At 46.2% G+C, this 12676-nt stretch overlaps 1 protein-coding gene across 2 annotated transcripts; it reads left to right on the top strand.

Annotated features, from left to right (window-relative positions):
• Nucleotides 1-3487: 3487 nt before the first annotated feature.
• Nucleotides 3488-11202, top strand: PNMT (phenylethanolamine N-methyltransferase). Of its 2 annotated transcripts, XR_014504262.1 has the most exons (4): nt 3488-4105; nt 7706-7916; nt 8879-9424; nt 9849-11202. XR_014504262.1 is itself a non-coding variant. In XM_083409119.1 (3 exons), exons 1-3 carry the CDS (start codon nt 3946-3948, stop codon nt 9306-9308), a joined length of 801 nt encoding a protein of 266 aa, XP_083265245.1. In that variant the 5' UTR covers nt 3488-3945; the 3' UTR covers nt 9309-11202. The 2 variants fall into 2 exon arrangements, 1 of the variants encoding a protein (XP_083265245.1); XM_083409119.1 differs by having other exon boundaries at nt 8879-11202.
• The last annotated feature ends 1474 nt before the right edge of the window (nt 11203-12676 follow it).

Raw genomic sequence — 12676 nt, 5'->3', positions numbered from 1 at the left:
CTCCCTTCCCCCTGGGTGCGTTTGCTACTGGAAACCAAATTTGTGACGTGACAATATTTTTAATACACTTTTAACCCTGTCATTTCCTGGCAGCAACTTGTGGCTGTCGACGGGCCGTTTCATTAATTTAGCACGGAAGATCAAAACACACACTATTCTGAGACGGGAGCTGGAGAGACACTATAGAAATAATGTTTGTTGCCATTTAATTTGGTGCTTCCAATCTGGGATGGATTCTGTAAATCCAGGACTGTCCCTGGAAAATGGGGACACTTGGAGAGTCTGAGATCTAGATTCTAATCTTTGATCAGCAGTGGATTTTACTTCCCTTGTATCATCTGTAAAATGGGAATGTGTTTAACTTCAAGGATAAGTAGTGATTTCGAAGGAGGTTGAGCATTTTATGTGAAATCCAGTTGATTACTAGGGAAAATGCAAATGTTTAATCCAGGGGTCAGCAAACTTTTTCAGTCGGTCCACTGTCCCTCAGACCTTGTGAAGGGCCGGGCTATATTTTTTTGGGGGGTGGAAATGAACAAATTCCTATGCCCCACAAATAACCCAGAGATGCATTTTAAATAAAAGCACACATTCAACTCATGTGAAAACACCAGGCAGGCCCCACAAATAACACAGAGATGCATTTTAAATAAAAGGACACATTCTACTCATGTAAAAACACGCTGATTCCCGCACCGTCCGCGGGCCAGATTGAGAAGGCAATTGGGCCACATCCGGCCCCTGGGCCTTAGGTTGCCTACCCATGGTTTAATCTCCCCCCTTTCTCTTGTTCACTCTTCATCTCAGATGGGAAGGTTTTTTTGAGAAAACACATGGTTGCCGGAAGAAGACTGCTGTGACATGTGGCCTCATCCATGTGGATAATGAGAACGCTTACCGTTATGATCTCATGTGCTGCAGGGGTACTAATTTCTGTAATGTACATGACCCTGTATATGATCTCATATGTCCCTACGATGTCACTATGCTGACATGAAATCTCAGCAGAATTTCTGGAACTTTCTGGAGAATGAAACGAACTTAGGTGTCCTGCCTCTGACGAAGACAAGTTACGAGCAAGGGGATGCGATTCAGAAAGGCATTTGGTGATGGATGGACGGATTATGGGATTCAGCGGCCGGAGAGGTTTGCACTGAGCCAGCACATCTGAGTAACGACGCGTCTGATGGATGAAGTCATTGGGAAAGAAAGATCTTTCCACCCACTCATTCCCCCTCCCCTCACTACCCCACTCTGGTTTCAGGAGGACCAACAGCCCTCCCTCCTTCCCTTCTTCTCTCTCACACAGACACAGTGCCAGGTTCAAAGGCACTTTCAATCAGCCCCAGAGACAGAATGTCAAAACTTTGGCATAACGGGGAGAAAATGTCCTGAGTGGATTGAGCTGTCTCCTCCTACAGGGTGAGGTGGGGACAGGGGGCAACGTGACAAGCTGACTGGGCAAAAAAGTCACTCAGTAAGGAGTGTTGTGGGCAGAGAGGGCAGGACTCTTGATGCACATGTCTCTCTGTGCGTGCAAGAGATTGTGGGAGGTATTGGTTGGAGGGAAAGCAGAGGGTGGCAAAGAGAAGGAAAGCCAGTGAGTGGTGTGTCAGGCCTTGACCAGGCAAGAAGACTGGGCTCAAATCCTGGTACGAAGGTCACTTGAGGCCAAGTCATCCTCTCACAACCTAGCCTGCCGCACAGGGGCATTGTGAGGACAAATGGTTAGAAGCGTAGGCATGCGTACCCGCCAACATTTCTCTCATGAAAACAGGGGCGCCCTATTCCATAACAACAATAACAATAATTTTACTATTTAAATCCCACCCATCTGACTGCTTTTGAATTATGGTGCTGGAGGAGACTCTTGAGAGTCCCATGGACTGCAAGAAGATCAAACCGATCCATTCTGAAGGAAATCAGCCCTGAGTGCTCACTGGAAGGACAGATCCTGAAGCTGAGGCTCCAATACTTTGGCCACCTCATAAGAAGAGAAGACTCCCTGGAAAAGACCCTGATGTTGGGAAAGATGGAGGACACAAGGAGAAGGGGACGACAGAGGACGAGATGGTTGGACAGTGTTCTCGAAGCCACCAGCATGAGTTTGACCAAACTGCGGGAGGCAGTGGAAGACAGGAGTGCCTGGCGTGCTCTGGTCCATGGGGTCATGAAGAGTCGGACACGACTAAACAACAACAACTCCGTTGCCCCAGCCACTATGGGCAGCTTCTAACATATACAAAAATATAATAAAACATTAATTAATTAATTAATTTTTAAGCCCTTCTCTATACAAGATTGTCGTCAGACAGATCGGGAGTCAGATACTCTCCAACATTTCTCTGATGAAAATAGGGACGTCCTAAGGAAAAGCGAAGCATTCCGGGATCAAATCAGAAACTGGGATGGCTTCCAGGACTTTCCCTAGAAAATAGGGTCTGTGTATGCCATCCCAAGCTCCTTGGGGGGGAAAGATGGGGTAACAATGTGAAAAGCAAAAAGAACCACATTCACACCTGTCAGAGCTGGCTCCTGGTCCCAGCTCACAAAGGACCAACGCTAGCCGATAGTAAAGTGTCAAAGTCTTTATTGAAGAATAGTTTCCATTTCCAATCCTCAGCGTCCCAGCTCTACGTCTGGAGTTTAGACCGGCGAAGCTCCGTCTGAGTCTCCGCCCCCTGTACACCAGTTTAAGACTCTAATCTTACTCCACCTCTTCCTTCTCTCTCTCTTCCTCTGGGTCCTACTACCCCCCGGGGTCTCCTCCCTCCTGGACTCTTCCGACGCAGACGTTGACCCCTCTGACTCCTCCCCCTCTCTTCGGCGGGCTTTAGGACCTGGCTCCCTACCCGGGCTGCCCACCGTGCCGCCCTCCTGTACATTTGAACTTGGTGCGCGCGCGCGTTTAACTTTCCTGATGACCTTTTCCTCGCTCCCTGACGAGGGTGTGGCCACTCCTGCCTCACGTTCTCCCGCTGCCCGCGCGCCACCTGATCCCGATGCCTGGGACTCCTCCCCCCTACTGCACTCCGGGGGGGACGCTGGTCCTGATTTCCAGCTGCTACTCTCTGAGTCCCCTCTGCCCCCTTCTTCCCGAGGTGTCCCCCTGGGCACTCCCCTTGCCCTGACTATGGGGGCCCCTTTCTGTGAATCCTCCGAGTCACTGGAGAGACTCAGAGACCTCGGATTGCTGTCATCGCTGACATTTCCTTCGGACTCCTCCCCCTCGCTCTCCATTTCCTCCCTCTCCTGTGACTCTGCTCCTGAACCCCTGACAACACCATACATTGAAAGCACTATGTGCCACTGTAAACAGTCATGGCTTCTCCCTCAAAATTCTGGGAGCTGGAGTTTGTTAAGGGGGCTGAGAGTCGCTAGGAAAACTCTATTCCCTTCACGAAGTTACAAACCTCAGAGTTCTCTGAGAAGAGGGCTTAATAGTAAAAACCACTAGGCAGTCTCCTCTGTTGTAGGAGGAGTGGGGTGATTCGCAGGCCCCCCTGCCTCTTGCATGGAAGGGGGTGCTGTCTAACCTTCTGCCAGCGGGGCTCTTCCCTGACAAATGGCACAGACCCCCCCCCCTCCCAGCCCATCCTAGTTCCTGACAGTAATTTGGTTATACTGGATGAACAGCTTCAATAAAGTGTCCTTTCAATAGAGTTATTAAACGCCTATCCAGTGCGAGATAAAGCAATCCGTTCCCTCGCCCCCAGCATTGCCAGAACCTCCATCAAGCTCCTGGAAAGGTCTTCTCAATTACTCCACGGCGAGCGGAAGAGTGTGCGAGAGAAATGGCCCCAATTTAGAGAGGCCCCGCAGGCTGATCCTGATGGTATCAGCCCAAAGTACTCGGGACTAATTGCATTCGGTCAGCCTGGGCTATAAAGCCACTCACCCAGAGCCGGTTGCGTGAGCCGGACACAGCCAAGCATTTCCCCAGCCATGAGCGCCAATGGTATCGCGGCTGTGGCCGAAAGCTACCAGAAGTTCAACCCTCGGGCCTACCTGCAAAACAACTACATGCCACCCCGTGCCAACTTCACGAGCGAAGAGTTTGCAGTGCCCTGGAAACTTCGCTGCCTGGCAGATGCCTTTGCCACGGGTAGGTAGACCTGTAATTGTTTTCCTTAGCAAACCTGGGTTTCAAAGGTGATCTCCTTTTGTCTCGTTTGAAAATCTTCTGCCTTGCCTCTTGACAGGGCCGGCCCACCCATGAGGCAAGGTGAGACGCCCACCTCAAGCGGCAGGATTCACAGGGGGAGCAGATCCCAACGCAAACCTTTATTCTTCCCTTGCTCCTGATGTAGATCTTCATTCCCCTCCTTCTTCCCTGGCTGGGAGGCAGGCACCATTTAGTGGTTCGGCCTCAGGTGCCAATATGTCTTGGGCAGGCCATGCCTCTGGGTCATTTTTACCTTTTCCTTGACAACGTCACCATCCATCAGAAGTAAGCTGTCCAAATGCGGAGCTGTCTAAATTTGAAAAAAGTGCATTGCAAAAAAAAAGAGAGAGCTCCTTTGTAAACTTGGAGGGTGGGGAGTAAAATGGACCTCAGCATCTTTCTAACATTAATTAATTAATTAATTAACATTAAATAGTTAGCTGAACTAAAGCAACTGACTTAGATTGGGTGAGATTTTGGCCTTGTAAGAAGCCCCATTAATGTGTGGCCCCAAAATTTTGCTTTCCCCTGAAACCAATCCCAAAGTTTAGTGCTAGTTTAGTGCCATTTTGAGTTCCAGTATCCTTAGGATTCTTTAAATGCTCTTTAGATGGTGCGCATGCAGCCCAAGTCACTTGTTTTTTTAACCATCGCCAGAGGCTATCAACCACAGAAGTGATCGCAGGTGTAAGTCTTTGCTCCATTAGCTTGCTTAGCATAGGACTAGACAGACCAGCTTTCTGGTCTGGTGTTTTATTTTCATATTGATAGTTATTGCAATTTCTCCCTTAAAAAAAAAATACTTCTCTTAAATAAATTTCTTAATTGGATTTCTGAGCTGTGCCTGTTTCTAGAGCCCTGAAACTTTGCACCAAATACTGAGGATTGTAGCCAATGCTAGTCTTAGTCAGAGTTAAGGGACACGACTAATCCAGGTTCATGAATTTGAATGGGTCTTCTCTGAATAGATCTTCGTTGAATACAATCCTGATACTCTGGCAATCTTACAGATTGATATATTAGTTGCAATCTGCTAATCCGTACAGTTTGTCAGTCATAACCTCTTTACCTTTTCATCTGCTGGCAAATAAACCAAACAGGACTCAAGAAGCAGGAGGTAAACTGAGATGCTGGGGTGGGGTCTGCCTATAAGATCTTTGCTCTGTGCTGCTTGGCGCTTAAGTTTAGGAAAGGTGGCGACTTGCAAATTAACTGAGTTCTCTTGCAAAGTTTGCAGAGTGGCTGAGCCATCTCACAAAGCAGGCTGCTTTGATAGACTGTGATAGATTCCTGCTGTGATCTACTGTGGTAGGTTCATGGGACTTTGCAAGAGCTCCATTAACATGTGGCCCTGAAATTTCAGGTCCCCCCTCCAAATAAAACCCACAACTGATGCCAAAGTTACCGTAAGTGCTAATTGGACAAGGTTGGATTTGGGGGTGGGCATTAACTTGTGGCCCCAATTTGCTGTGTCAATTACTTAGTTTGGGGGTGGCACAAAAAGTGTAGTTCTGTGTGTACAGTTCCCAGGAGCCTTTTGGCGGCGAGGTGTGTGTGTGTGTGTGTGTGTGTGTGTGTGTGTGTATTCTTAAATGAATGTACACAGCCAAAGTAGGAGACCACACTGCCACATTTTATCCAGCTTAGAAGGTTCTTTTTATCATATGTGGTGGCCTTGTAGTAAGGTTAAAGCTTACTGGGAAATGATACATAATATAATGAAAATGATGTTTAAAATAACCTTTGTAAAAACAAAAAACAAAACCAGAAACTTTTCTTTTAGGAATTGTAGGGACAGAACTACCTAAAATGTATTGAAACTTATTCAGGTACGCTACTACAGTAGCAAGTATGTGACTTGCCCCAAAATGGAAAAAAGCAGAAGTCCCAGTAAAGGAAGAATGGATGCAAAAACTTGTGGAATATGCAGAAACGGGGAAACTTACCGGAAGAATACGAAATCAAGATAACATTTTATATATATATATAAAAGAATGGAAATGGTTTATTGACTATTTACAGATAAATTATAAACGGATAAAAACATGGGCAGGATTATTGTAATATCCTGCAGTTTTATAAGAGTATATATTTAAAGAAGATGAATAAATGAGCAAATTAAGTTAATTTGGATATGCAGAAGATATTAAAAACTAATTTAAGGAACTGCAGAAAGAGGGGGAAGGAAGCCAAGTTTTGAAATATCAAAATGAATGTAAAATTAGTGAAATGTATAAACAGAAAGAAAGACAGAAAGAAATACATTTTATTTAGCTTAATCAGTGAGATCATGAGTGTGAGAAGGGCAATTGACCAATGAGAGGGGAGGATTCTTGGAAGGCGGCTATGCTAACCACTATACCACCAACGCTGCAGATGAGAGGGGAGGATCCTTATGGGCAGGGGATCCTGGAGGCGACTGAGTCACTTCTACAAGGTGTGAAGGAGGACCCAGATGCCTAGGCTTCTCTTGCCAGACAGCGTGTTGCGATGTGGAGTGAAAGGGATGCTAGTTTGGTAGGTGGCTTGCGAGACATCACAATATGGAACCGCTCTTCCGGCTATGTGGAAGACTTAAAATGCAATTCGTGTGCAGATTCTTACAACTCGGCTGGCTTGGAAAGATCCAGAAAACAGGACCATCTTTCAAGCTGCCCCTCATTCCTCCAGGCCTTGATTGGCTGGGAGCTTCTATCTGACTTTCCCTTGGGCATATTGTCAATCAGCGATAAGGTGACCAAATGCAATAGAATACAAGCCTCTTGTGCCTGTGATATTTTATTAGAAGCGGCAATTTTGGCAGGAGCTGTTTTTCCTGTATCTCCTGAACTACTGTATCACAAGTACTGGATCCTGCTTGCCTCTCAATATAATTTCGGTGGGAAATCTTCCAGTGAGCTGCGCCTCCATGGGATCAAATCTTTTGGGGTCAGGAAGTGGGAGAAGGGGAGCATTTGCAGCAGGCATCTCCATTACATTTCCCAACACAAACAGAAAAGGGAACCGAGTAGCCTGGATTCTAGGTTTCTCCTCAAGATACGACTTTAGCCATTTGACTTCCACCCTTCACCTTATGAGAAGGTCATTTCTGGACAGAAAATTAGGGGCCAGGGTATTGAATCCTCTTTTATGATTGTATTTGGGAAAAACTTGCACTCCCCCTCCACCCTCATTATGAATACAGATTTATTTATTTTCTAAGAGGTTTCCAGTATTTTATGTACCGTATTTTTTGCTCTATAAGACTCACTTTTTCCCTCCTAAAAAGTAAGGGGAAATGTGTGTGCGTCTTATGGAGCGAATGCAGGCTGCACAGCTATCCCAGAAGCCAGAACAGCAAGAGGGATTGCTGCTTTCACTGTGCAGCGATCCCTCTTGCTGTTCTGGCTTCTGAAATTCAGAATATTTTTTTTTCTTGTTTTCCTCCTCCAAAAACTAGGTGCGTCTTGTGGTCTGGTGCGTCTTATAGAGCGAAAAATACGGTGATTGTTTATCGCCAGATATGATTGCACCTTAGTTCTTTATTCTCACTCCTTGCAGGGGAAATCTGCGGCCGCACCCTTATTGATATTGGCACAGGCCCCACCATTTATCAGCTCCTCAGTGCCTGCGACTACTTTGAGGAGATAGTGGCCACAGACTACCTGGAAGTGAATCGGACCGAGATACAGAACTGGGTGCTCGGTGAAGACTCCAGCTGCTTTGACTGGTCCCCTTACATCCAGTATACCTGTAAGATTGAAGGCAATGGGTAAGAAATAAATGCTGGAGAGAGAGGCATGGCTTCCCAAGGAAAAAGCCTGGGGATGCAATCATGGTTACCTGTGATCTACCATGCCTTACCTGGCTGCTGGCGCTGTGGTCTAAACCACTGAGCCAATTGGGCTTGCCGATCAGAAGGTCAGCGGTTCAAATCGCTGCGATGGGGTGAGCTTCTATTGCTTTGTCCCAGCTCCTGCCAACCTAGCAGTTCGAAAGCATGAAGTGCAAGTAGATAAAGAGGTACTGGCTGTGCAGTGCAGGTGACAAAGAGCTTAGCAGAGGGATGGGAAACCTATGGCCATCTAAGTATACCCATTACAAAGCACCTTTTTTATAATATACTGAGGTAAAACACCTACAATATATGATTACTGCGGCAAGACTGCTATATGCACAAAGACTGTTATACGCACAAAGAAAAGCGCAGCCTTACCCACTATAGAAGAATGGCTGATAAAATTATTGGACTTGGCTGAGATGGCTAACATGTTTAATTAGAGAAAAATAATTACCAACATTTGTTAATTTGGTAATTTGGAAATTTCTTATGGACTTTTTGTGCGAAAGAGAAAATGAGCTTATAATATCTGGATTTGAAGATTGAAAAAATGCTGGTTTATAGAGGATAGAATGGTTGGATCTTAAAGAATAAATATCATATGTAGCCGCAGGGAGCTGGAAGTCCTTTTATTTTATCTTTCTTCAGTCCCCCCCCCCCTTCTATTCCTTTTCTCTTTCTTTCTCCTTCTTTAGATTTCTCATATTTTCTTCCTTCTGACTTTGCTCCTTTTTAGATTCAGAAACAACTATCTGACTTTTAGGAGACATCTGGAGTTTTTAATGTGTGATGTTTTACTGTGGTTTTTTGATTTGTTTTGAAAGCCTTCCGGAATGGCTGGGGCAACCTAGTCAGATGGGCGGCATATAAATAACAAATGATTATTTATTTAGGGAATCGTGGAAGGAAAAAGAGCAAAAGCTGAAGAAGAAACTCAGAAGGATCCTTCCCATCGATGTCCACCAGGCCAAACCTCTAGGTTCCTCTCTCAGCCAACCAGCCGATGCTTTGGTCTCTGCTTTCTGCCTGGAAGCCGTGAGCCCTGACCGACCGAGTTTCGACCGGGCCCTGCGGAACGTCACAACGCTTCTCAAGCCTGGTGGCCACTTCCTCATGATCGGGGCTTTGGACGAGTCCTTCTATTTGGCTGGAGAAGCCAAGCTGTCAGTCGTGCCCGTCAGCGAGGCAGATGTCAAGGAATCCTTCGCCAAGAGCGGCTATCGCACCCGCAACTTCCGCTCCTACGTCATGCCGCCGAGCCTGAAGATTGGCGTGGATGACGTGCAAGGGATCTTCTTCATCCATGCTCAGAAAACAGCTTGATCCCAGCTCGCCTGGCAGAAACACACACACAAGGCCCTTGCTCCCTAAAACCCAGCTTATTGCATGCTGCCCGTTCTCTTCTGTATTGCTGCTCCTGTGCTGATAGCTGGTCCTCTGTTTTGTGAGTGCAAATAAGAGTGTTTTCACATCCACACCATACATTTAACACATTTAAAGCATATGGCTTTCCCCTGAACTGTAGTTTATCCCTCACAGACCTAGAGCTCCCAGCACCCTTAACAAACTACAGTTTGCTGAATTCTTTGGGAGGAAGCCAGATGCTCTCTTGCATCGTTCACACAAAATGTCAGCCTGTTGTTTTCCCCCCTCACCTTTAATCCAGATTTACTATTTCTGTGGGAAATCTAAACAAAAATCCTGTTGCTGACAGACCTTTCGTGACATCTGAATGACCTGTTTGCAATATCAAGTCCCCCCCGCCCCATTTATTGCAAAGCGCTTGACGTTTCTTGTAAACTACTTAGAGGTTTTACTACGATTAAGTGGTATATAAATTTTGTTATGAAATAAATCTGGAAGTACGTTTCCTTGGTACACGTTCCTTAGGACATGAAGCAGGATGGAGGTTTCCCAAATGTTGACCTTTTTACTTTCCATATTGACTCTTCTGCCAAGGTATCCTAGCACATTGCAGAAGATTCTGAGGCATGGCCTGTGGTAGGCTCTCGTCTTCCTGTGTGAGGCACTGGTCAGGCCTCTTGGGCTTCAGAAAGTGCAACCCAGAACAGAGCCTTCAGTCCCCTGTATTCCCTGCTCATTGCAGGAGAAAATCAGTAGTATGGTGCAGGCAAAACCTATATTTCAGGTAAGCTTTACGGACATTATTATTCCCTTTCCTGCCAATGTTCAGGCAGGAGGTCTTGTTGCTTGTGTAGGTAAAAAGCACCACTCACACACAAGAGGGAGGTACCAGAAGGCTTGAGGGAACCTTAAGTATTGGGTAGAAGCACAAAAGTAAATAAATCCCTCCACATATTTGTCAGGGACAAGGGTTGTAGTCAGGAAATCCTGACATGTTGGTTTTCCATGTGCAATGTTTCGTAATGGAGCAGCATTTTGTAATATGAGCCCTCCACTCGCCCAGTACAACCCAGACACTGGTTTATTACCGTACCTGTTTGCGACACAAAGGCAGAAATCTAAGAGGGCAATCTCCTCTTGCTGAGGCAAACATGTCACTAGAGTCTGAATTAGGCGCGGCAGTCCAGAGATTTTAAAAAAACAACAATGGAGGCACCCGAGGACAAAATTAAGTGCTTCACCAGACGTGTTTCGATTTCTTATTTAAATAGCAGCTGGTGGTGGGCGGATATCAGATTGGGATGTTGTTGTTTCAAAAACCCTTCCCTCTGTGGCACAGTCCAGGTTAAGGGGATGTTCACAATACCACGTACCAGTGCGCTCCCACTGCTAGGTTTTTAGCTTTTACACAATGCTAGCCACATTCGAGATCAAGCCAGTGGTTTTCCTCACAAACGCTGCTGTCTGATGCATCCCCACCACCAATCCAATTAGAAAACTGAATGCGGAATAAGCGATAATATGAACGTTTGAGGCAGCCGTCACACATGTGCAGATGAGCGCAAATGCTCCATGAATGTTCCAGGGGAAAGTGACAGGCCCAGGAAACCAAAAAGGTTCTGTGCATCAGGCAAAGGCACCTGCTTCCATTGGAGGCCAGACAGGCCCCTTTCCTGCTGAACCTCCAGAGACATTTTTTAAAATTCCAGCAGGCATGGTAATCAAATTTTGACTTCATAGTCTTAACTCGTTTTTACTCATTGCATTGTATCCTTGAGATGGCTGTAGCTAAGTGGCATATAACTTGTTTAAACAAACAGAATTAATAAAATGCATCCTTAACAACAACAAACATATTCCGTTTGCAAAATGTATCTCTGCTCGCCAAGAACATGGGCGAGCTTCCGGGCACAGAGGTAGGAACGTAGGAGGGGGGCAGACTTAGGCAGCTCAATATCAAGTCCATTTAGCCCAGGATAATATGTCCTGACTGGCAAAAGGAGTCACCATAGGGGCTTCCAATTCTTAGGGGCCGAGGTCCCTTTGGCTCCCGCTCAATAAAATATTTGAGGGGGCCAGCCCCCTCTTCCCAAAGTTGATGGGCATTGCCATTCAGATGGTATCCATGTGCTGCATCATGTGATCAATTATGTGGGGCGGGGCTTACCTGGGCACCCCCAATATTTTATTCAAGTTGGCACCCCTGCAGGTCACCAGCCATCATGGACTGCTAACCCTAGGCAGTAATGATTCTGTAGACCAGTGGCTGGAAACTGGGGAGGGGTCTTCTCTTCATGTCCCGCTTGCTGGTTTCCCTCAGGTACCTGGATGGCCCCTGTGAGAATAGGATGCTGGACTGGACGGGCCTTTGGCCTGATCCACGAGGGCTCTTTTTATTTCATTTATTCCCTCATACATTTTTATTCATTTTCCACACAATTTAACAAATTCAATTCAGTTTCCGCACAATGTTCCCTTAGCATTTTGACTTCCCACCCTTACCTCCGTTGTGTTTCTGTTCAAATCCTTTTATCTACTGCCTTAAATGTAATAAATTATTTCTATAGCACAGGGGTCAGCAAAGTTTTTCAGCAGGGGGCCGGTCCCCTGTCCCTCAGACCTTGGGGGGGGGGCGGAATATATTTTGAAGGAAAAAAATGAACGAATTCCTATGGCCCACAAATAACCCAGAGGTACATTTTCAATAAAAGGACACATTCTACTCATGTAAAAACACGCTGATTCCCAGACCATCCACGGGCCGGATTTAGAAGGCGACTGGGCTACATCTGGCCCCCGGGCCTACGTTTGCCAACCCATGCTATAGCATATGTCCCATGTTACAGTCTTTTATCATTCCCACCCCTTGGCTTATATTTTCCAGTTCTGCCTGCGATTTAATTGAACTATAATGTGTTCTCAGATAATCAAAAAAAGGGGGGTCTCCACTATTCCGCAAACATTTCGTCTTTTTTGTCCTCTTGATTTTGTCACCAGCTTCGCCATCTCCATATATAGTCCAATAGTTTTAAAGTCCACTCCTCTATTGTTAGAACTTCTTATTCTTTCAATTTCTGCGTATACAGAATTCTGGCTGCGGTGGTAGCTTTTGGGGGGACTTCTGTCCCTATTATCCCCCCCAAAAAATGCTTCAGGCTTTTTTGGGAAATGACTATTTGGCTCTATTTCCTCAAGCCCTCCCCCGGCAACAGCATGTGCTCTGTCCTGCCCCTGAGCTACAGGCCCTCCACTGAGGATCCACTAGCATGGGCACTTTTCCTAAAGGGAGGGTGCAAAGCAGCCTTTGAATGCTCTCTGGCCTTCAG

The sequence above is a fragment of the Podarcis tiliguerta genome, assembly GCF_965153285.1.
Source record: "Podarcis tiliguerta genome assembly, chromosome: 13".
Lineage (NCBI taxonomy): Eukaryota > Metazoa > Chordata > Lepidosauria > Squamata > Lacertidae > Podarcis > Podarcis tiliguerta.
The sequence above is the reverse complement of the archived record's forward strand: the minus strand, read 5'-3'. Positions and strand labels throughout refer to the sequence as shown.

Coding starts and splice junctions, on each gene's coding strand:
- PNMT (XM_083409119.1), top strand. CDS start 3,946: ATGAGCGCCAATGGTATCGCGGCTGTGGCCGAAAGCTACCAGAAGTTC. Junction 4,106..7,705: donor GGCAGATGCCTTTGCCACGG/GTAGGTAGACCT, acceptor CACTCCTTGCAG/GGGAAATCTGCGGCCGCACC. Junction 7,917..8,878: donor TGTAAGATTGAAGGCAATGG/GTAAGAAATAAA, acceptor TTATTTATTTAG/GGAATCGTGGAAGGAAAAAG.